This window comes from Topomyia yanbarensis, chromosome 1 (genome assembly GCF_030247195.1).
Source record: "Topomyia yanbarensis strain Yona2022 chromosome 1, ASM3024719v1, whole genome shotgun sequence".
Classification (NCBI taxonomy): domain Eukaryota; kingdom Metazoa; phylum Arthropoda; class Insecta; order Diptera; family Culicidae; genus Topomyia; species Topomyia yanbarensis.
The window spans coordinates 186,097,031-186,122,215 of record NC_080670.1 but is presented as its reverse complement, the minus strand read 5'-3'; the positions used below and the strand labels follow the sequence as shown (position 1 = coordinate 186,122,215).

The window sequence follows — 25,185 nt, the reverse complement described above, 5'->3', positions numbered from 1 at the left end:
TTAATTATCTAACCTGAAATGAAACTATTTAAACCATCTCCTACCAAACGCTTTGCAAATGGCAATGTCTTCCAGCAGAGCTATCAGTGGGATGACTATCAACATGGACCCAAGATTGCTAAGCATATCTCCGAAGCTTTCGGACGCTTGAATCACTTCACCCTTTTCGTCGACAATTTCCGGAACGGAAAAAGGCGGCAGCTGAATCGTGGGCAATCCTTTCGGAACATCACCGATCATTTTGAACGGTGTCTGTCCACTGTTGTACAGAGCGTACCCAATCGAGCCGCAAACGATCACGATTATGGCATTTCGGGCGGTTCCAACCAGCCACAGTGTTTTGTTTACTATCTTCTGAAGTAAAGATTGATCTTCCACTTCCTTTGGACCTAACCGAACCCTAGGTAGCAATCTCATCAGCAGCAGTACAATTATACAGGTGAAACCCATTACAGCATCACCGAGCCGCGTGTGGTGAATATCGTCCAGAATAGCCGTCCACTGCTGAATGAACGTGTTTCCTTTGGCAACGATCCCAAGCAAATCTTTAACCTGCGAGCTAAGAATAATCAACGCGGCGGCCGATGTGAAACCGGAACTGACCGGTCCGGATACGAAGTCTATGAGAAATCCTAGCCCGAAGATACCCATCAACAGTTCAATCAAACCCGTCAGGAAGCAGAGCAGAACGGCCCGTTCCCAGATACCGTCGCACACTTGAAAGGTTAGGAGCGAAGCGATTGCCGTTGGTCCCATCGGAACATCCTTGCAGGAGCCGAGAATGATGTAAACGAAGCAACCGATGAAGGAACCGTACAGGCCGTACTGTTGAAGACGAAATAAGGTTATTAGTTCTGATTGAGAAATGTACTACCGGTATAAATTGTAACTTACAGCGGCCGGTAGTCCGGCAATACTGCTGTAAGCCAGCGCTTGCGGGATGACCGTTAGTCCAACGGTAAACCCGGCAACCAGATCTCCAACCGCATCGTCCAGGTTATAATGGGGTAACCAGTTCAGCACGGGAACTCGCTTGTAGAGTATTTTCTTCCGGAACATACTGCGGAACTTTCGACGGGCCCAGGGTCCAACCCCTCGGATCTGGTCCATGGTGGACTTTTTGTCGTCGGATACTGGAACGGGAGAAAGGAGAGGGTCGTAGTTAAACTGCGTTAACAATATAATCAGCGGAATATCTTTCCTGTGAGAAATAATTCAACCATCTTTCAAAGTCATAAGAGGAGACAACAATACAGTTATCTACGTGCAGGACGCTACTCATTTCAAGAAACTGCCTGGCATATGAAGGCTTTACGATCATCAGAATGAACAGAAGCATCAGCTATAGTATTTATAGCACCCCTTCGATAGTCGTTGCATCAGTTTAATCTTCCGGAATTCGCGTCAATATCTACAGTTTGGGCGAACGCCCAAAACTCCAAGACGATTTCGCTAGAGTTTCAAATCGTTTTGCGCTGACTGCATCGCGCGACTACCGGAGGGTAAACGAAACAGCTTATCGATCAGATACCAGTCGTCGTCGCAGTCGGAACTGAAGCGGTTGACTGTTTCATCAACCGCCGCAGTCTACTGGACAGCTCATTGGGGAGTTGGGGATTGATCTTGCCAACGAAGGTACGAGTAGGATGCTGTTATGCCACCGGTAGCGTACCGTCGAATAGTGTCGGATGAGAATGAGGAAGAATTATGAGCGAGTAACTGTGGAAGATGTAGGAAGCTGTAAAGGGGGTGTACAGCGAAGTACTCAGATGCTGGCGTATCCTCGTAAAGGTGATGAGTTACCGGCTATACTATCGCGAGAATGCGATGCAACCAAACCAAGGAAAGTGCTACCAAAGATCGGACGTCGCCCAGTCTACTGGTGGCACAAAGCTAGTGTACACTTGAGTTGTTGTTTCTGCGGGTTTGCTGGGCATGTCATCCTAATGTTGAACGATAACCCAGTAAAAATTATTCCCGAAACTAATCCGACAGCTACTACCTAGAGAGAGAGGTACACAGCGAGCAAGGAAGATCGACAATGTTGAAGGTGACTTGAGGAATCTTCTTGACCTAAGAGGCTAGTGACGAACAGCCATGGACCGAGTTAACTGAAGGCTTATTTATACAGCCAAGGACATCACAGCATTAGACTGTTTGGTAAAATAATTAATGGAACTCGAACTTCGAAGGCTCGAGGAAGAATTCGAGATGGAAAAGCAGTTTCTTGAGCTACAAGGTACCGAACCGAAGATCAACGAAGGGGACAACGCTTCGGCGATGAAGGAATGGTTAGCCAAAACGCAACGCCTTGGAGCTGAAGATTCCGGATTAGATGCCCGGGAGGCGATTGGACAAATACCGAACACCTCGGATAGGCAGCTCTACGTACCGTCAAGCAAATTCGACATCCATAAATTATTCGTTGGAAGGGGTGCGATGTGCGCACTCGGATATTTCAACACGTTCTGCAACGTGACCGTAGAACGACCATAAGGCCACCTTCAATTACAGAAGCCTACTTCCAGCAATCAACACGAGAACGTTCACGCTAGACCGCCGTTTCCAGGGAAATTAGGCGATGGCTTCTCGCAATATGCGTCACTAGGTTGACCGCAGACGAATCCTAGACCGGCGTTCATTTCTTCGACGAACCCCGGTATCCGGGAGGGACACAATCTTGTAACTCGCTCTGATACGCATATCCACCTGTAATACGACAACCAACCTTCGATTCTCCCAGAAACTTACCTTCACGAGTCAGCTCTCGAGTTCGCCCAAACGAACACCCTTGCTAGGCGGTCATTCCAGGTAGAATTTAGCTTCTTGCAAGACCTGGAGATCACCTCATCAAACAAAGACTTCAATTGACAACGTTCTAATAGATGGACGGTACTTTTCGGACATTATCGACGTAAGCACGTATCGGGGCACTATCTAGCGACGGTGCTAAACTGCGTCCAAAGCTATCCGTAGTGAACGACGTGAGATACCGGCGCCCTCTACAGTAGACCTTGGACCTTAGATGTCGCGGTAGTCTACCTGCAGTATCTAGAAACAGCGCTCTTAAGTAAGAAGAAAGAGCTTAAGTGCCGCTCGAGAACTTTTAGAGTTACCAACAAGGCCGCGAAGAGCGTCCTGGGATAGGTGCAGAAGATTCGACGGAACGATTGGTCCCATGGAGGTGCCCAGAGATATTGGAGGACAAGAATGCATCAAGCCACCCGACAAAATGCGGTGTTGTACCAACAGACACGTCTTCTTCGGGGTAAGAGGCGCCACCTGGAAGAGCTATCGGAGGGAGAAAGGAGATGGAGCTGCAGTATCGTATGAGTATGACTGAAGATAAATGTGTCTAAGACGAGGTACTTGCTGGCAGACCAAAAATTGAGTGCGATAGGAATCGTCTGGACAGCAGTATTACGATCAACAGTGACGACTGTGAAGTGGTTGACGAATTCAACTACTTAGAACCATTTTCCGGATAGATGGAAAAGGCAGAAGCTGGTACTGTTGCCGAAGGCCGGGAAGCCGCCTGGCAACCCATCGGCGTACAGACCAATCTGTCTGATTGACACGACGGGCAAATTGCTTGAGAGGATTATTCTCAACAGGCTAACTCCATACGCAGAAGGTAGCTACGGAGGGCCTGTCAAGTAATCAGTTCGGTTTTCGAAAGGGAAAGTCCACGGTGGACGCTATCAACTCAGTGGTAAGGACTGCCCAGATAGCGATCCAACGGAAGAGGCGGGGCATTCGATATTGTGCGTTAGTGACACTTGACGTGAAGAACGCATTCAACAGCGCAAGCTGGGATGCCATCGCGCTCTCGTTACACCGGCTTGGCCTGCCGGTGGGCCTGTACCGGATCTTGGAAAGCTACTTCCGGAACCGCGTACTATTATACGAGACCGATGCCGGTCAGCAAAGTGTTCTTATTACTGCAGGAGTTCCGCAAGGTTCAATCCTGGGCCCGGTACTATGGAACCTTATGTATGACGGGGTTCTGAGACTAAAGTTCCCTCCGGGTGTGAAAATCGTCGGTTTTGCCGATGATGTCACCCTGGCGGTCTACGGGGAGTCAATCTCCGAGGTAGAACTAACGGCGGCACACGCGATAAGCATAGTGGCGGAATGGATGAGCGCGAGAGGCCTAGAGCTCGCCCATCACAAGACGGAGGTGGTCGTTGTCAATAACCGCAAGTCGGTACAACAAGCAGTTATTCAAGCGGGAGAAGTCGAGATAACTTCTAAGTGGAGTCTGAAGATTCTTGGGGCCATCATAGACGACAAGCTGACCTTCGGCAGCCTTGTCGACTATGCGTGCAAGAAGGCTTCGGTGGCTGTCGCGGCATTATCAAGGATGATGTCCAACAGCTCCAAGGTGTGCGCCAGTAGACGCAGGCTACTGGCCGGTGTCGCCGTATCTATCCTTAGGTACGGTGGACCGTCCTGGGCGACGGCACTGGGAGTAACCAGTTACCGTCGCAAATTGAAGAGCACCTATCGCTTGATGTGTCTCAGAGTGATATCTGCCTACCGCACGGTATCACATGATGCATCCTGCGTGATAGCGGGTATGATGCCAGTCGGGCTGGTCATCCGGGAAGACGAAGATTGTTTCGAATTGCGTGGCAATAGGGGAGTCCGTGAGCGTGCCAGGGTGACCTCGGTCGCCAGATGGCAACGCGAATGGGACAACTCGTCGAGAGGTAGGTGGACCCACCGGCTGATACCCAACATATCTAGCTGGGTGGGAAGACCCCATGGGGAAGTTCACTTCCATCTGACACAATTCCTGTCAGGCCATGGCTGTTTCCGACAGTACCTCCACAGGTTTGGGCACGCTGAGGCCCCAGTCTGCCCAGACTGCCCAGGTGTCGACGAAACTGCGGAGCACGTACTATTCGTATGTCCCCGCTTCGACGTCGAAAGAGGCGCTATGCTAGGCGTCTGCGGCTTGGACACAACCCCTGATACCCTTGTACAGGGGATGTGCCAAGCGGTAGAGAAGTGGAACGCAGTTTCGACTGCCACCACTCAGATTGCCTGCCGGCTGCAGAGAGCATGGAGCGCCGAGCAGCAGGCGAGGAGTTAGAGTGAGTGAATTGGCGGATGATAGACGAAGGTATGGTCTACCCATGCCGAGATGGGAGCGAGGGTGCGAGAATGTAAGGCACGAGTGAGAGCGTACGCTAAGTACGGCCATCCCCCCAGAAGTAATGCCAAAAGGTAGCTCCTGGGGATGGATGGCGGAGCCCAATGGAGTTTAGTCGGTATTAATGGCTGGTCACCATTCGAGTCCGACACGCCCCCAGTGCACCCCGTGCGGTAGATTGGACCCTACCAATAGCACGTGTACTGGGCTAGGACATAAAGGTCTTCTCCATTCTTAAAAAAAAGAACCATTGGCGACTTCGGATAATAACACCAGACGGGGGATCAGAAAGCGCATTATCTCCGGAAGTCGTGTATACTATGGGCTCCATAGGATGTAGAGATCCAATAAGCTCTCCCCCGGCAATAATTGCGCTAAGTACAAATCGCTAATTATACCGCTGCTTCTCTATGGGAGCGAAGCGTGGACAATGCCCGAGGAGTATCTGCAAACAATCAAAGAATTCGAGGGTGCTGAGGCATTCGATTTTCAGTGAAATTTGGCGGTGGCTTCTCTCGACACCTGCAGATCACCTCAGCAAACAGAGAAACAAATCGACCTCGTTCTACGATTGATGGACGACACTTTTTGGACATTATCGACGTAGGCACGTATCCGTATGTTAACAACGACTTGACCAATTACCTAGTGATGGTTAAGCCGCGTCTAAAACTATCCATAGCGAACAACGTAAGATACCGTTGCCCGTCATAGTAGAATCTGGACCGGCTGGCGGAGACGTTCGTCGCAACAGCTTCGCGCGACATCTCGAAACATCTCTGCTAAGGAAGGAAGAGGAGCTTGCTGAAGTGCCGCTCGAGAACTGCTAGAATAACCATCAGCTAGCCTGCGGATACGTGCAGAGTAGTCGACGGTACAATTGGTTCGATGGCGAGTGTCAAAAGATATTGGAGGCGAAGAATGCATCAAGTCACCTGTCTAAGCGTGAAGTAGTACCGACAGAAACGGAAACAATAGACACATCTTTTTGGGATAAGCAACGTCTCTTGGAGGAGTCGGAGAGAGCGAAAATGGAGCCGCTGTAGCGTTCTCAGGAAGCATGTGCGTTCTGAACGAAGTTGAGTGAGTCTCGCAACGACTTTATGCCACGGGTCGAAATATTTTGAAATAAGAAAGGGTTCATCTTGACGGACGAACGTGAGGTGATCGAAAAGTGGAGCAGCAGCACTACCATGAATATCTGAATGGTATCCAGGCGGATAACAGGGCGTTTGATGAGGACGATTATGTGAGCACTGAAGCCGACAGAGATGTAACAATTCTCGCTATGAACGAGATCAAGAAGGCTATCCAACTGCTCAAGAACCCGAAGAAACTGACGGAATAATCGAAAGAATCTGGAACAAGGAACAGTTGCCGGTGAGGGTGTATCCGATCGAATCACTTAAATGACCAGGACAGGGTGGTAGACTGTCCGACCTGCTATGTAATATACCACTAGGGGACGTGATCCGAAGAGCAGAGTTTAACACAGCAGAGTTGACGGAGGTCCGTGCAGTTCATGTCGTTCGCTGACTACGTGGATACAATTGACAGAAACATGGGGACGGCAGTAGATTTGTAAATACTCGGCTGAAGCGCGAAGTAGGACTGAGGATTAACGCGTCTTAGATGAGGTACATGCTGGCTGGAAAACCCGAGTGCGATAGGGGTCGTTTGAGCAGCAGTATTACGATCAACGACGACGAGATTGAAGTTGTTGACGAGTTCATCTATTTAGGCTTATTGGTGGTTGCGAACAATGACAACAGTCAGGAGATCAGAAGGCGCATTAGCTCTGGAAGTCGTGTTTACTATGCGCTACATAAAAGGTTGAAATCCTGGAAGCTCCCCACCGTACTAATTGCGCTAAGTGCAAATAGCCGGCGGTTCTCTACAGGCACGAAACGTTAACAATGCTCGAGGAGGACCGGTAAGCACTCGAAGTATTTGAGAGGAGCGTATTGAGGTGATTCGAGAAAAAGAATCATCCACAAACTTGCGAGAGCCTATGAAAAATCAAGTGTTCGGAAGGTAGTTTTAGCTGGAAGAGTACAATGGAGGCCTTTGTTGCAAGAATGCCAGACAAAAACCCCTCCAAGTTAGTAGACTTTCACCTTCAATCCGGCAGGTACAAGACGAAGAGCTACTTAGCATTCACGACGCCTGGACCAAATGGAGCAGAACCTGGGCTGTATTGGTCACCTGAGAGGTTGGATCCAAGCGATCATGGACCGAGTTACATGAAGAATAATTCTAAGAAAATGGTCACATTGATCTCACTCACAGGCATCTTACTATCCGTCACTCGATCAATCGCAGACAAATTGTAGACCGGCGTCTATCTATTTGGCGAACCCAACCCCGCAGTCAACACCGACGCAACCTGATCACTCGCCACGAGATGAAGCGGCGGCAACCCGCTACGAGGTAGTGGACATTCTCTACCGAAGCCAAGTTATGGCAAGACAGGTAGTATCGAGGAATCTGCCAGAGTTCGACGGAACACTAAAAGAGTGGACGCTTTTGTGCATTATGTTCAACTCATCTATGCAGATGTGCACGAAGGAACATGCTAGGACTGCAGAAGTATCTTATGGGGGAAAGGCGTTGGAGGCAGTTAGATGCAGATAGCTTCAGCCAATTGTTAAGACTTCAGTTAATTGTTGCGGTGTGAATCGTTAAGAGGATCAGAAGTCTTCCATCGCTAAACATAGCGAAACTTGAGGTGGTGGTGAACTTTATGTTGACGATGATGAATTTGGTTGCAACGATCGGTGCCTGCGAAGCCGATGCTTGCATTTTCAAAGCATCTCTAAGATCCGAACTAATTGAGCGTCTACCAGCATCCTTAAACGTAGAACACTCGGAGTTCTCCGACTTCAAATCTACCCATAATCGTATATTTGTACCCTATTTTATATGGGATTTCTTATCTTTATAGTACTGACTTGCGGTCATTGGCAGCTTAGTGGGTGGTCTACGTCGGGGCACGATCAGCGTAACCGAAGCACCAAATATAATGGGTTCCTGAATTTCTGGTTCGAATGCATAAACCACGTGACCTTTCGATGCCTCCACTAAAGACCTACCTCAGCTAAAGAAGCTGCCAGAATCCAGTGCGTAATATGTCAAGGAAACTGCTTGACCGTCACAAGGTCCGGCAGATTCGCAGATCTCGTCTACGCCGACATCGAAGCCCACCGCTTCCTCTTCTTCTGAGCCAAATCGCCCGGAGAGAAGCTACAACCTACAACAAGAGCAGACGGCAATACTGTTTCGTATTGTACCAGTAGTACTGGACGGACCAACGGCAGAGGTCAGGACCTATGCCTTTATCGCCGGTGGATCTGAGCCCTTCTTTATCGACGGTGAGTCCGAACTCTTGTGGAGCAAAACCTGGCTGATGGACTTGGCGTCGAATGATCTAGGTGTTGTAAAACAGCCTTCGTATCTCCGGAGCATACTCAAAAAAGTACATACTTTCGGATATCCACACCGTCTCCGTGGTGCAAATATAACCGCAGATCTTTCTGGGGTCCCAGTATGCCGAAGAAGTATACGTACCTGGCTAGACTACTATCCGAAGAATACAGCGATACCACTCTATAACGGTTGGATGTTTGTCGACTGGTTACGGAATATTCACAGGTATTTACGGCTTTCTCGGTCTGAAAAATCTAGGCAAACGATTTTGTTGTAGAATTCCCGACGTTTCGGCCCTTTTTGGTGGGCTTCTTCAAGGAAAAATCTAGGCCAACTAAAACGGCCGAAACGTCGGTAAATCTACAATTAAGTCGTTTGCCTAAATTTTTCGGACTGAGAAAGCCGTGAATACCTGTAAATCGTTCCATAACTTCTAGTTGGCAATCAACGTACAAACTCGCTAGGGGTACGAGGTTTTCGGTAATTGTACCGTGTAATGAAGACGCCGGCGAGTACGTAAACTTTCACAGTGTTCGAAGGTGTGAATGAAGGTGAGAAGACGACGACGATCCATCAACAAAGCGGTTAAATCTTTCTTCACGCTGGATATCATGGGAGTCTTCAAGCCGAACAAACTACTTCTTTCTCTGGAAAATCAACGGGGTAAGTCACTGCTAAGATCCCTAACCTGTCCACTGCATAACTGCTACGAATCCGGTCAGCCCTGGAGATACGACCACCGGACAGTGAAGCGATGCCGCTCAGATCATGGAAGTGTCTCTAAAACCGTATCAATACGGATCCAGTACTGGCCAAGGGATCCAAGGTCAGGCCAAGAAGGGATACGTGAGAAAACTGACTCCAGAACTTCAAGAAAAACTGACTCCAGAACTTCAAGAACTGTATCTAGTACCTACTTATATCCGTTGCTGTGAACCCGAATAATCCAGGCAGGTTTCGTCTAATGTGAGACGCTGCTGCCACCGTCCATGGTGTTTCGTTTGACTAAAACCTCTTCAAAAATTCCAGACCGGCTAACATCGCTGTTGTCGGTGCTGATCGTATGTTCCGAGTGGCAGTACGCAGTGACATCTCAGAAAGATATTACCAAGTGCGGATGAGAGGCGAAGATCAACGTTGGCAGCGCTTCTTCTGGAACAGCAGCATCTATGACCTTCCGTGCGTGTTTTCACCGCACAACACATCAACTACATCAACGCAAAACGGTTCGAGCAGGACCACCAAGAGGAAGTCGACGCCATTGTGTTGGTAACATGCACGCGAGCACTGAGACAGATGGAAACGCAGTGAATCTTACACAGAGAGTTACAAGGATTCACGAGAAACCCTGGTTTGAAATACGAAGTTGGATATCGAGCTCGGTTACGATTATGGCCAAACAGAATCGGGAAACGACGAAAGAGAAGAATCCAAATATCGGCGACAAAAGGCGACTTGAAATGTGATAGAATATGAAGACAGTTTGATAAAAATCTTCTCCGACAATAGGTGGCCGATCAAACGTGAAGCTCTCCGCACATCTACGATGGTTAAACGATACGCACCTGTTGATATTTCTAAAGGCTCTCCTGTAAGAAATATGGAGAACGTTGGTCAGCTGGGACGACTCTCTAGAAGACACACAGTTCTGGTTGACGTGGCTGGCGGTGTGATTTGTGGAAGTTCCTAGATGTCCCCGATCGTCGACGTCCGTGAAGGCTGAGGTGGGAATGGACAAGTTTGTGGACGCAAGTGAGAATCGTTTCGCGCAGGTCGTTTATCGTCGATTTCACGAGAGGCCCGCGAATGAAATCTCTTAGGTGGAAGCGAAAACAAGAGTTGCGCCACTTGTCCAGCTCGAAGACCGACATTGGTGTCACTGTTCATCACTGTTAGGAAGCGGCACTTCTGGACAGATTCGACATTCGATAGATCATTCGTTTTGTTGTGTTTCAGCGAGATCTTAGAAGTTGGATCCCGACGAAGCAATGAAGAGATGAAGTGGACACGCAGTGGAGCATGCCTGGCCTATACTTGCTAGTTTCAGGAAGACCACTGCAGTGGATCTACGTTCACATCTACTTATTCATTACGGAGCGATTGACAAGAGCAAGGTTTCATTCGATCGGTAATGCAACAAAAGCTGTCTAAGGCTGCGGTCTACTTGTTCCGCTAAGTACAGTCGAAAATTTATACAGCGCAGATCGCTATCCTCATATCACCCTGTGCGAAATCAGTGGACGAAGATAATAAAAAACAACCTACAGTTCCATTGGGCCTTTCTGGACAAGACTGAGGTTTCCTGTATCCACGGATAGACAAAGTCGTGTACGTTCGTCGAACGACATGCTCTTGAATCTACCATTCTTCTGCATAACCACCACGTTGATCGTTTCCGACGTTTCAAACAGCACTACTCCGCAATGTTCAACGAAGTCCTGCAACGCTACTGTATTCCTCGATTCAAAGACACATACCAATGCTCGAGCGCCCTCCGGGAGCTTGTTACCTTGCAATGACCCTGCCCTTGGACCGGCAGTTTTGATCAAACTATTACGACTAGAATGTCACCAATCTATGGATCTATGGGTGATCGTGGACAGATATCCATGACCAAAAATAGGACAAAGGAAGAACTGCTGGACTCAATCACATCATATGGATTAAGTCCAGCAGTTCTTCCTGTATCCAGGGCTGTCATCGAATTGAACCCACGACATCAAGCTAACCCTAGCTTGAAATGATTCAATACAGGGAATTTGTCGTCATCCAGGGGAATGTCCGTCGGTAGTCGTGAGTTGACAATATTTCCACTTCAACCAACGCGTTTTGCAGTAATTCGTCGGTCGGACATCGGCTGGGTTGCAGTTTGGTCAAATAGGGTAAGGCCTGAAGGTCGTAAGTTCCCTTGGTTGCGATCTGCGATTTGGGGTAAATTCGGAACACTTTGCTTGTAACTTGGAGGTTAGTTGTGCGATCACTCTAGACGGACAGTCGGCCCTCCAGCCCTAGCCATGACATTTCGAATAACGCAAAAGGCGGTGTGGAGGCGATGTGCAGGTAGTCAGACAGGTGCTGAGAACCATCCACTGTTTTTCAGAGTGTCTCCAACCAGGACTACTATCGGTCCGAAATAATCCACCTCGAAATGAGCAGCTATCAATTCAGTCAAACTCATACACTAAAATTTTACACAACTTTATGGCTAGATATGGACGTCCGTTGTCTGTGATCATACTATCAATAAACTTACAAATGAAATCATTGCTGCCCCGGTATCCCGGTAAGTCCTTGTGCTTGACAGGTAGTCCGAGTGATGCTTGAGAATTCGCTAAGCCATGAATATTGTAGATTTGGGTTTTCAGGTTCACCTTGTCCAGCTGGGTATCGCTCGATGTTCGTCTGAAAAGAGAGACAGAGAAATAAAGAGAGCATGACAATTCAGTTTTACAAACTGACGATACAATTTATCGGTGCTTTGTTCACTTCATCAGTTAAGTGGGTCTGAATGCAACGGGTGTTCATTTGTTGCATTCAGACTCACGTAAATGCCATGTAAACAAACCACCAAAATGGTTTCTCATAATAAAAACTTGATCTAAGCTGCTTAAAAGAAGAATGAGAATTATTTTAAAATTTATCCAACCTGCCGACAATGGGATCATTCACGGTATTCGAAAATAATAAGAAAAACCACTGCGAGGAAAGTTAACACAGAAAACCTATCAGCCACACGCCTGTATCAAAGCAAGCTTTGAAAATTACAACCACTATCGCAACCGGTATGACACTTTACGGCCAATCAATTTCCTTTTCGTATGTCGCCACGTTAAGCAATCCGTGCAAAACGCGCGACGCCTAAAATTAGAATTCTTGTGATGACAGTTTGTAGTGTAGAGCTGATGAACACGTGGCTTAAAGTGAAAAGTTCAAAAGTAAGTACCGGAATGTAAAAACCAAACAAAACAAAATGTGCCCAGCAGTTGTGTGGCGTCATGAGGTTAATAACAGTCAAACTGAAAATTATCAGCCAGCGATTGTCCTGTTCCTGTACGCTTGGAATCGGCAGCAATGCTGCCCTATTAAAAAGGTCAAGCTTCGGCGTCATGAGAATTTGCGACAGCGCTTCGAACCGGTGAAAAGCTGAAATAAGAAGTGTAAGTACAAAATCATCGCTATATACATAATTGTACTTTGGTACCCCTCATCATCGACTTGTCAAACTGACAAGTCAATGGCCAAATAACGCATCAATCAAACTGATACCTTTCAATTTCCTTGGAACTCACTAGCAAAGACAATTAAAAGGAATTTTATTTTGGACAAGTACATGATGAGCATCGGCAGGGATCGCTACCTGGCGGGCGAGCGGGCGGGCGCCATTGTTTGCTATCTCTGCAATCACAAATGGCGCACTTAGGATGAGAATTGTCGTGTTTTACACATGCACCTTCTATTGATAAATGAGCGTGTGTCTGATGTTGCAAAATAGATAATGTTGTGGAAAAACTCTTTTTTTTCGTGTTGCGGAAGGGAATCCCCGTCGAGTACTAGCTAGAGCTGACGTATGTACGTACGCACATCCTTTCTTCCAGGTTGGTGGGAATTCGGTGTCTCGCTTGGAGCCGCTCCTATTGCATTCAAAGTTCAAGATTTTGGAAGAACTGTCTATACATAATCTTAAAATGATAAGATGAATGAATATTCCCATTGTAGTGGACTTCAATGAAGAAATTGGTCAGTTGACAGTGCGGTCTATGCCGTCACAGGTGGGCTCGTGGTAAACATTTGGCGACCAGTCGTTATCAGTTTCTAAACATATTGCAACTAACCTTGCCTTTTTAATTGATAAATAGAAACGTGTCAATGACTGGCTGAGATTTGAGCGAGATACTATTGAGCTGTACATGATAGGACAACAAAAACATTTCAAGAAGAATAGAAAGACATCCATCGTGAGGATGACCCCGAATAAATTAATGTTTGAACAATGTATCGAAATCAGTTGAATATTATTGTTTCCAATTTTCGGATGGCGGAATTTGTAGATTAGGGTAGAGCCTTGAGCCAATTTCAGACTAAAATATAGATACAGATGCTTCCTGGAGCAGCCGTGGCCTGATAGAACGCTGGTTCCCCTTCATTGCACTCGTTATCCTCAGCAAGGGATCATCCCGGTGATGACGCATACGCGATTGGTTCTAAGCGCGCTTGCTACTCGCATGGACATGATCCAGAACGGGCCGTTCCGCTTATCTGGATTTCGGGTGGTCTTCAGCACTGCCGGCCAAGCTAGAACACCGTACCTCAGTATCGAAGATGCGAGTTTATTCAGAAAACGCTTGTTACTGCTCCTTTGACCATTTGTAGTTCCGACATGAGCCATACCGTAACCCAGCCGGCGATGAACACTGGATATCGGAAAACGCGAAATCAGCAGCAATTTCGACGACAGGAAGATATCGATTCCAGGAAGTGGTTTATCGCGCAGATGAAGGTTTCGTTATCGCCAAAATTAATGGAATCTTCTTCCATAGCTGCTACGCATCCTCATTATCTGCAGTGCCGTTACCCATGCAGGTTCTGCGTATCTGAGCACCGATGTGGAGACACTCGCCAGTAGTCGCTTATTACTGCTGCTGATCGCCAAATTTGTTGGGCATGATCTGAGATAGTGCCGAGATCACTTTTACGGCCCTCCCGTATGTGTAGTCGAAGTGGCTATTAAAGTTTAGCCGATCATCCATCATCACTCCCAGTTGTCTGATTTTCCGACCGAAATTCTCGCCTTATCAAAACCATCTTAGTTTTGTAGTGAGCTAACGCCAGCTTCTTTTCGCGCATTCAGTTTTCCACAGCATCTATCACCTCCGTGGCGAGTACTGCTACTTCTTCTAGTGATTCGCTGATCACTAGAAACACTAAGTCGCCCGTAAATCTTCACGCCCTTGGGGAGGCACAGCGTCAACATTCCGTCATACATAGCATTCCAAAGCATCTGAGCGAGTATGGTACCCTGTAGAACGGCCGCTGTTACGGTTGCACTTCTTTTTCCGACGTCAGTTTTGTAGACCAGTGTCCAGTTCTGAAAGAATCCTACAGAGGTAATCGGGAAATCTGAATCTGTGCAGTGAATTGGCGATTGCAACGGCGACGTTGAAGACACTTTTACATCCAGCGGAACCAGTCGGGAGTAAAGATTTCCTCTTCTCTTTTGCTTTTGCGCAGCCTCCATACCTTCCACGATCGTTCGTATGAACAGTCCAGCGAACCTACCTTTCCACCGAACTGCATATTGAATAGGCCGCTCTCTTCCTTCGTGTACGTTATAAGCCTGTTAAGGATTACTCCCTCAAGCACTTTGCCTACTGTACCCAACAAGCATATCATTCTGTATACTGAACGATCTCCCAGGGGCTTACCTGGCTTCGACAACAACGCCAGCTTTTGTCGCTTCCAGATGTCGCGAAAGTTACCATCGTCCATACACTTTTGCAACGCGGTCCGAAACATGCCCGGGTTCGTTGGGATTACTATTGCAAAAGCCACATTTGGGACACCGTCTGGCCTCGGAGTCTCCTTGCTTCTCAAAGCTTTTTGCACCACTATCAGCTTCTGATTGGTTACTAGAGCCCCGTTCGGCATGAACGGCCTAGCCGTCGGTCCATGCTGTGGAAATAGCGCTTCTACGGTGACTCATCCTCTCCAGAGTCCTATCCGATGGTACTGCCGGTCCTTTTATATTCTCCATTGCAATTCTACATGCGTTGCCCCACAGATTTGATCTGGCTTTGCTACAAAGCTCCTCTAGGCAGGCTTTCATTATTGAGCTTGAATTCTCAGCTGGACATACCGACTAAACTCCACTGGGCTCAGCCATCGTTCCCCCCAGCAACTACCTCTCGGTATTACTTCTGGGGGGATGGCTGTACTTAATGTACTCATTCACTCTCGCTCACGCGTTCATACGTCCTGTATGAGGCTTATTTGGGTGCTCTCTCTGTCACACCTTGATTCTCTCTCAAACACTCCACTGACTTGGATGCTCACCCTTTCACTCCTCTGCCACGCCACGAGGCATCGATAGTTAAGTCCCAACATACTACGCTACGACCCTCCCATTCTGGCATAAGGCAGTCCATATATACGCCTATTCACTAACTCTTCTGCCTTGCTTGGGGGTTGCTGGGTTTACCCCTTACGCGGTTGACAGTCGCTGCGCCAAACCTGCCTCAGCATGAACAGACATTCACTCACTTTTTCACGCTCGGCCCTTTCCGCTCCAACTAACCAATCACTAGTTAGCCGTGCCCGTCGTCTGTTGCTCGATTCGCCAAATTACCTGTAGCCTACAGGCAATCTGGGTGGTAGAAGCCGAGACTGCGTTCCACATCTCCACCGATTGACACATCCGCTGAATAAGGGTATCAGAGGTTGTGTCCCAGCCGCAGACGTCAAGCACTGCTCTTCTTTCGACGTCGAAACGAAGACATACGAACAGTATGTGTTCGGCAGTTTCATCTACACCTGGGCAGTCCGGGCAGACTGGGACCTCCGCGTGCCCGAACTTGTGGAGGTACTGACGGAAACAGCCATGGCCTGACAGGAATTGTGTCAGGTGGAAGTGAACTTCCCCATGGGGTCTTCCCACCCAGCTCGATATGCTAGGTATCAGCCGGTGGGTCCACCTACCTTTCGAGAAGTTGTCCCACTCACGCTGCCATCTGGCGAGCGAGGTCACCCTGGTGCGCTCGCGGGCTCCTCTATTTCCACGTAGCTCGAAACACTCCTCATTTTCCCGAAGGACCAGCCCGACTGGCATCATGCTCGCTATCACGCAGGATGCATCGTGTGATACCGTGCGGTAGGCAGATATCACTCTGAGGCACATCACGCGGTAGGTGCTCCCCAGTTTCTGTAGGTAACTGGTTACCCTCAGTGCTTTTGACCATGACGGGCCGCCGTACCTGAGGATAGATACGGCAACGCCTGCCAGTAACCTACGTCTACTGGCGCACACCTTTGAGCTGTTGGACATCACTCTCGATAGAGCCGCAACAGCAGTCGACGCTCTCTTGCATGTATAGTAGACGTGGCTGCCGAAGGTCAGCTTGTCGTCTATAATGACTCCGAGAAACTTCAGACTCCGCTGTGAGGTGATCACGACTTCTCCCACATGGATAACTGCATGTTGTGCCGACTTGACGATAACTACCTCCGTCTTATGATGAGCGAGCTCCAGGCCTCTCGCGCTCATCCATTTCTCCACCGTGTTGATCGCGTGTTCTGCGGTTAGTTCTACCTCAGGGATTGACTCCCCGTAGACCTCCAAGGTTATGTCGTCGGGAAAGCCGACGATCTTGACCCCAGGAGGGAACTTCAGTCTCAGAACCCCGTCATACATGAGGTTCCATAGCACCGGGCATAAGATCGAGCCCTGCGGGACTCCGGCGGTAATCGGAACCCTTTTCTGATCGGCAACGGTCACGTATAGCAGTACGCGGTTCTGGAAGTAACTTTCCAAGATCCGGTACAGACCCACCGGTAGGCTAGGCCGGTGTAACGAGAGCGCGACGGCGTCCCAGCTTGCGCTGTTGAATGCGTTCTTCACGTCAAGTGTCACTAACGCACAGTATCGAATGCCTCACCTTTATCGTTGGATCGCTATCTCGGCAGTCTTTATCACTGAGTTGAGAGCATCCACTGTGAACTTACCATTCCGAAAGCCAAACTGGTTGCTTGACAGGCCGTCCGTACCTTCTGCGTATGGGGTTAGCCTGTTGAGGATAATCCTCTCAAGCAGTTTGCCAGTTGTGTCGATCAGACAGATTGGTCTGTACGCCGATGGGTCGCTTGGCGGCTTCCCGGATTTCGGCAACAACACCAATTTCTGCCTTTTCATTCTATCGGGGAAACGGCACTCGTCAAGGCAGCTCTGCATAGTTAGCCTAAACATGTTCGTGTTCGCTATGATCGCTGCCTTGAGAGCGCTGTTTGGAACTCCATCCGGCCCTGGAGCTTTGTTCATTGCTAGAGATTTAGCCACTGCGAGTAGTTCTTCATTCGTCACCGGAGCCACTATTTCGGCAGTGCCCGCACTGTCTCGTAGTGCAGGTGGCCAGGGGCTTGTGGCTCGAGACGGGAAGAGTACTTCGATAATCGTCGCCAACCGGTCCGGAGACCGTTGTGGGGGTGAAGAGCCCCCTTTGGTCTTGGCCATCACAATCCTGTAGGCGTCACCCCACGAATTCGCGTTGGCACTCTCACACAGGTTGTCGAAACACGCTCTCTTGCTGCTTTTAATGGCCTTGTTAAGGGCCAATTTCGCAGCTCGAAACACTTCACGGCGGTTCTCTCTTGCATCCTCGGTGCGAGCTCTTTGCATCCTACGTCTAGCTCTGAGGCAGGATGATCGTAGAGCTGCAATCTCGGCACTCCATCAGTATACCGGGCCATCTGCCGTTTCTTGGCAGGGTTTTTCGCAGCATAGTGGCGTCACACGCGCGTGATAGAACAGCTACCAGCGCATCCCCGCTTAGACTGTCGGTGTTGGCCTCCAGTCCAAGGGCCGCGGTGAAAGCTTCGCTGTCGAAGTGATTGGACTTCCACCCGCGTACCTGACAGGGATCTCCCGCGCTCGGATGTTGCACACCATAGTTGATCCTAAAGCGGATTGCTAAATGATCGCTATGGGTGTAGCCTTCGTCCACTCTCCATTCCATGCCTGGAACCAGACTCGGGCTGGCAAATGTTACGTCAATCCACGCCTCCACCCCGTTTCTACGGAATGTAGTAGCGGAGCCATTATTAGCTAGCACAGTATCGAGTTTCGCAAGCGCCTCCATTAGCGCTTGACCCCTGCTATTTGTACAACGGCTGCCCCACTCTACTGCCCAAGCGTTAGTCTCCCGCTATAACTACCGGTTTCCGGCCCACTAGGTCTGACGAGAGCCTGTCGATCATCTGGTTGAACTGTTCTATTGGTCACCTTGGTGGAGCGTAGCAGCTGCAATAGAACACACCATTGATCTTGGCAATCGCAACACCCTCGGCGAAGGAGTGTATTACCTCTTGAACCGGGAACCGTCCCGTTGTACAGATTGCCACCATTCCAGACCCGTCCGACACCCAATTGCCGTTGCCGGCAGGGATGCGGTACGGGTCTGATAAGAGGGCGACATCTGTCCTCGACTCCGAGACCGACTGCCACAGCAGCTGTTGGGCTGCTGCACAATGGTTAATATTTAGCTGTGTAACGTTCACGGCTTCTTCTTATTTGCCTCGCCGAAGGGACACGAAAGTCCGCCCATAGCATGATTACGGGCTTGCTTCTTGTCGGTGCAGATAAGGCACTTGTGCGCCTTAGTGCAACCCCGCTCCTTATGCCCCTCCTCACCGCAGCGACGACATAGTTTGCTCCTGTCTATGCCCTTGCACTCGTAGGCTTTGTGGCCGGACTCAAGGCACCGATAGCACCTATCCACTGAAGGCGGCTGGGGTATGCTAATTGGGCATACCGACCAGCCGATCTTCAGTTTACCTTTCTCGGTTACCTTTTTGGCATCTGCCATCAGTAGCCTGAGGTAGGCTACTTGGGTGCCAGAGGGTCCCCCTCTAAAACGCACAGAGGCCCGCTCGATTGTCACGTCGCATTGCTCCTTGACGGCTGCGACGACATCGTCTCCGGTCGTGAACTCGTCCAGATGCTTGCACTGGAGTCATTTCCGCCCCTTGCGACCTGACCTGGGCGCCTTCAGAAAGGACCTCTTGGGCCAAGGCCTTATACACTGCACTAGATTGTGCGCCTCGCTTCAGCACCAGATGCATTTCTCCTGTGTTGGTGCGTCTCACGCTACGCACGTCTTGTCCAAGAGCCGAGAGGCTTTCGGCCGCCCTCATCGACTTTAGGACCTCGGCGTATTTGTCCTTGTCGGTTTTTAACCGCAAGGCCTCGCCTCTGTCCTTGGCCTTCTTCGCGGGCCGCGGTACCTTCAGTGTCGGTGCCGGTTTCTTCTTGGTGACCAGCGTCCAGAGGTTTACGCCCCCCTGCCCCGGTTGCGCCGGGTTGCTGGGTCACTCTCGCCCACGCTTACCTCGACCAAGCGGCGTTTGGCCTTGACGGTTGACCTTGTCGGTTTTTGCACCCTCGCCTGGTGATTTCCTAGGGCGCTTCGCGTTCGACGCCGTCTTGCGATTGCCCTTGCTTTTAGCCTTCGAGGGGTTAGTCGTTGTCTAGACCTTCGTATTCGTACCACATTGAACAAATTTTCACAAACTAGTAGTGAGAAGTTTCTTATATCTCACCGCTCTACTGCCCAGCCCCGTCAGCGTTTAAAATATGTACACTGAAGTCTTTTTGCGCGAATTTTTGAATCAACGCGGTTTTTTAACGCGCACGTATCCCCCGCGTAAAAAAATCTGTATGTAATACACGATTTTATATTGTGATCTCCACTGAAACCTTCTCACAACATTCCAACTTATCATTCAAATACATTTTTTTCTAATTGAAATTTTATAAATGATCTTAGTGTTGTAAGTGGGAAATTTGAGGGAAGCGAGAAAAATGCTGTTTTGCGTGTGGTAGTACAATTCAATTGGGTAGTTATTACACTTCTTGAAGTTTTCAAACAAATAAAAACTATTGCTTTCCACCAGAGCTGAGATTTGCCGATCATGTCATAAGACATTGACATATATCAAAACGTTAATGAGCAGGACTACATTCCCGATGTGATAAAATTTAGCAGAGTCGAAATCCAACGACGGAAAAGCCTTATTCCCTTCCAATGAACACTCCTCTTGGTCGAATATTGTTGATTCAAGACACGCATATCGTGTACTGTTTAAAATCATTCTACAGCGCGTTGGTTCGCTCAACACTAGAATATTGTTCTGCTGTTTTGAATCCGTACTACCAGAACGGCATTGACAGAATCAAGGCCATCCAATGCCGGTTCATACCGTGTGCCAGAGTGGTCAAACTTTTCACTTTTTTCCCGCATCTCAACATATATTACCCCTTAACTCACCATAGTTAAGAGTAATATTTTAACCGCAAACCCCTCGCACTAGCGACGCCACTGCGAAATGAGAACATTACCCTTCTAAAACGTCAATGGTATGCAATCGTAATCGGATCCACTCAGGTGATATATTTGCACAATAATTGTAACAATTATTGTAACGTCATGCATTCACACGCTTATCTTTCAATCATACAAGATGTTTGTTTACTGTTCGAATTAAATTCTGCAATTTGAACATCCGTTGGTTCAGTATTGTTATTGCTAATTGGATTGGATTCCAAAGAGCACATATTTGGTTAAATCGGTGCTACCGTAAGTGTGCCATTTTATTAGAACAGTGGTTCGTTTTTATCAAATGTAAACACACTACCGACGCTCCGCATCGTCCAATTGATAAATAATTCGACGGCACGTATTAGCGCCTGCAAAAGGTTGCTTCAAATTTTTTCACATCCACAAGCGGTCACGGGTATTTAAAACGTGCTTCTTGCCAACAAAAGCCACATTCCTGTTGCTATTATTATGAGCAAGACTGCCATCGGTGCCCCCTATAAAATAGCAGGAAAAAAACAAGCGGGTGTTCATCTTTATTCTCCAGCTTTCCTTCCTTGCCGTATTTGTCTTTAATTGAGATAATGTTATCAAAGGATTGTAAAACTTTATTGCAGCCCGCTTATCCACCAGAAGAGTTCGAGTGCATCCGCAGGATTTGACGTTTGCCAATGTGACTTTCGCGGTGCTTTACCCTGTGAGGACAAATGCAATTTCCTGGAGGACTGATTGTTGCACGGGGCGGAAATACATCTATCAGAACTTCGGGAAATTGTTTGTTTGTCCTCATAGGGTAAACCACCACGGAGGTCATTCACAAGCCTTATTGGCAAATCCTGCGGATGCACTCGAACTCTTCTGGTGGATAAGCGGACTACAATAAAGTTTTACAATCCTTTGATAACATTATCTCAATTAAAGACAAATATGATAGAATAAAGATGAACTGTTTGCTTTTTTTTAATTGTTTTATGGGACACCAATGGTAGTCATGCCCATAACAATAACAACAGAAATGCGACTTTTGTTGTCAAGAAGCACGTTTTAGTCACCTGTGATCGCTTGTGGATATGAGATATACTTTTCTAATGTCTTACCATTTAATAATAAAATGATCCAATATGTCTTCATTGACCAGGATTTGGGTTCAATTGGTGATTTTGAGTAATAATTTTTCCAGAAACAATACCTTCAAAATGTAAGTCTTCATTACATTTCAGATGTCTTCTAAATATAGACATATAATTAGATCTGGCATCCCTGCTTGGATATTATGAGTTCTTATCGACCGGTCTCACGAACATTCAGTTTCTTGGCTGAAAACAATCCCATTTACTTTTGCCATTTTTGTTTATTATTTTCCATCAGCTTGTGATGTAGTATTTGTGTCATGTGGCGTGTATGTACATGAGCCGTTGGAAAGTCAATGTGGAAAAAATGCATCATTGAAAAAGCTGTTGAACTCGTCGATCCACCCGAAGTGTGCCGAATTTCTTTTGAATAACAGTCTAAAGCAGTGTGGCCACTTTTGTAGATGTTGAGTTTAACCCACCAGAATCCCTTTTTTTTGAGTAATTGTGGCATGAAATTTTTTATTTTTAATCCTAATTGCTGTTGCGTTTCGCTATCTTGGAATTATAGTTTCACTTTCTCGTGCTAGTAAAGAGATGAATTGGAATTTGGGGCGTTTTTCAGTAACTTCACTTAATGCTTTTCAGTTCTACAGCATGAACTAGTTGATATTTTTTCTTTGGAACACGCATCTGTTTTATTTGTCATTCGAATTAACAAGTTATGAAACGAAATAATTTTGGCTAAAATCTTCTCTCGATAAATTCAGTTATGATTCTTTGTATTATAGCGAATATTGAGAAAAAAATCGTCTTAATTACATTTGCACATTTTTCTTTGCATATAAAAGAACCAACTCCGACTCTATTTTATACTTGACTGGCGAGACCATTAATTTTTATCGGTGCGCGTAAGAAAGAAGCATTTTAACTCACGCTAAATTCGAACACCTATCGATAGTTGGTATATGCGAGAAAACGAAAATATGAGAAGTAATTGACTTTAGAAAGATAAAAAAAATAATAGATCAACAACTTGTGCGACAGACCCGGCTGGTTAAGATATCACGAATATGTTCATTGACTGGTCCAGTTGGGATTCTTAAGGAATCTTCTGACCAAACAACATGCTCGTTGTCTTGATTACCTTTACAACACACGCATAGTTCACTATCAGTGATCCCAATATGGAAGAGATGTTCATGGTGTTTATGGCCAGCGAACGTAGATGATCGGGACCTCTACGAAAATACTCTTTATGCAGAACGTGTAATTTGAATCTTTGAATAGCATACGAAAAAGAATTAATATCTTGCGCACGTGGCTGAAGTACACTGTCATAAATTTGGTTTGCAATTGACACTCAGCAAGTTAACAAAATTTCCATTCACCAATTGATTCATAGTCTCGTGTCAGACGATAACAGTATCTCCCAGAAAAGAAATTCGATTTCGGGCAATACGCAAACAACGATATACTGTATTCGTTCAACTTTGATAATATGAGTATTGGCGGCAGAATGGAAACAGTTGCTCCCATGCTCAGTTACTGAGAGTATAGCTATTTGATACAATCTTTCTCTGGTTAGCACCCTACCAATATCAAATTAATGTGCGAATAAAATTACTTCCTAGGTTGCATTTGGTCGATCGATACCTGATGTATCCTCTTCAAATGCATTTACAGTCAAACTACCCCTTTGATACTTAAAAACGAAACTTCAGCAATCATTCTATCCACTATTAGAAACTGAAGATGAGCTGGACCACGCTTCATTGAAAACCGGTTCGATTTCCTTCTTGGAGAACTCGATACGCGAATTTACAACCAGAGTGCAAAAATATTCAAAGATACCTTGCATTAGTTTTTGCAAATCTGTTGCTTTGTGACAGAACCTACGCAATAATTCGCCATTTGTATTAATGTTCATGAGTTGGAAAGATATTGATCAATGCCATTCAGGTAGAAATTCTAAAGAAGGCGCTTAAGAAAGAGCCTTGTGGAAAATCCATGTAGCCGATTCAAGAAGTTGCCGTATCGCTATGAAAAAAGGTAGTGTACGTATCAGATAACAAGTTATACGAACTACATAACAAATGCTACAAAATCGTAAGCTCCTTTATTAGCAAAGACTAGTGAAAATATTTGCTCTTTAGAGCAAGACAATTTTTCGTATTCATTCCCTTTGCGAAAGGCAAACATAATTCTGATAACACGCCGTTTACCTTCACCAAATTGGCTAGGCGTAGTAAAATGCAATCGGCCGATACGAATTGTGGTCAAAAGCTGAATAACAAGCAATGTTTACAATCCCGTGGGCCAATGCTCTTCTGCAGAAACCGGTTGTATAAATTCAATTATCGACTTTTTGCTGGAAAAGGCACATTCTTAAAAAAATCGAGTTTGATTCTCTCTGACCCAAAAGTATAGGTTTTACGTGACACTAGTGCACTTCGGAATCGACACTCGTGTACGCGCTCTGTGCAACGCACATCGGCACCGAGATTTTTCGTTTAGTTTATCCGCTATCAGGCTACGTTTCATTTCACGGTTTTTGAAGCCGCCTAGTGTCTTAAAAATAATTCGTATGTCAGCTATTACTACTTTTTTCTCCATACGAAAAACGCAAGTTCGATCGCGAATCGTCAGTTGGATTAGTTGTGTTGTTCTGGTAAGAAAGTCGGTACATTAGTTTGCACAAAAATCAGGCATTTTGCAACATGTTTGATCATGAACATATGCGAGTACGCCTGTGACTACTCACTAGCTCGCCGAAGCTGAGCGAGCTGTGGAGCAAAAACAGGGAGAGAAAAAGCAGCACGGCGAGTTCATCCAGTGTTCCGGATGCTCATGAGTGCCATCGTAGTAGGTTGTGCCGTTGGAAGGTAGATACAACTAAAAGTGTTTGTGTCGATGCTGTCATATATGTGTATTTCTAGCGAAATCGAGTTGCCGGTAATAATGCAAGAAAAAATAGTGTTAAAGTTTAAATTAATTGTTTTCATAAAGCAAAGAATGGAATAGTGTTTTTGTGTGCTGTTTCGCAGAAAAAGAAATTTTTGAGAATCCATGTTTGAAGGAGCTGAATGAGTTTGCTAGCTGTCTCTCGAGGTAAAGAAGTATTTATTGCAGATTTTATGAAATCATCGATTATAACAGCAACTCCGAATCACTTGCAGATATATCGATCGAATGGAGAGAAGGGAGGGGGGTTACTTCTCTAATCTTCCGGCCGTCACATCAAATGATTTGGTATTTTTAGTACGTATAAGAAACATAAAAATGTTTCACAAGGTTCTTAAAGCCCACTAATGTCCTGTCAATCCTATTTTTATAGCATTGTCTGCTCTAAATATATCATAAAGGGGCCGTTCATAAATGATGTCGCGTATTGACCGTTGGAAAAGAGCGTGACGTAGCATATATTGCCGAGAAAAAAATCAATTTAAGA

The 25,185-nt window shown here is 46.8% G+C and overlaps 1 protein-coding gene across 2 annotated transcripts in view; it reads right to left on the bottom strand.

Annotated features, from left to right (window-relative positions):
• Positions 1–25,185, bottom strand: part of LOC131684410 (sodium-independent sulfate anion transporter-like) — a 54,378-nt gene that overhangs the window by 1,370 nt on the left and 27,823 nt on the right. For both annotated transcript variants that reach the window (XM_058967273.1, XM_058967265.1), the window contains exons 2-4: positions 11,838–11,986; positions 895–1,133; positions 45–825 (exon numbers count right to left, since the gene is read on the bottom strand). In XM_058967273.1, the coding sequence (XP_058823256.1) occupies positions 45–825; positions 895–1,133; positions 11,838–11,986 (1,169 nt within the window). The remainder of the gene's footprint in view (positions 1–44; positions 826–894; positions 1,134–11,837; positions 11,987–25,185) is intronic.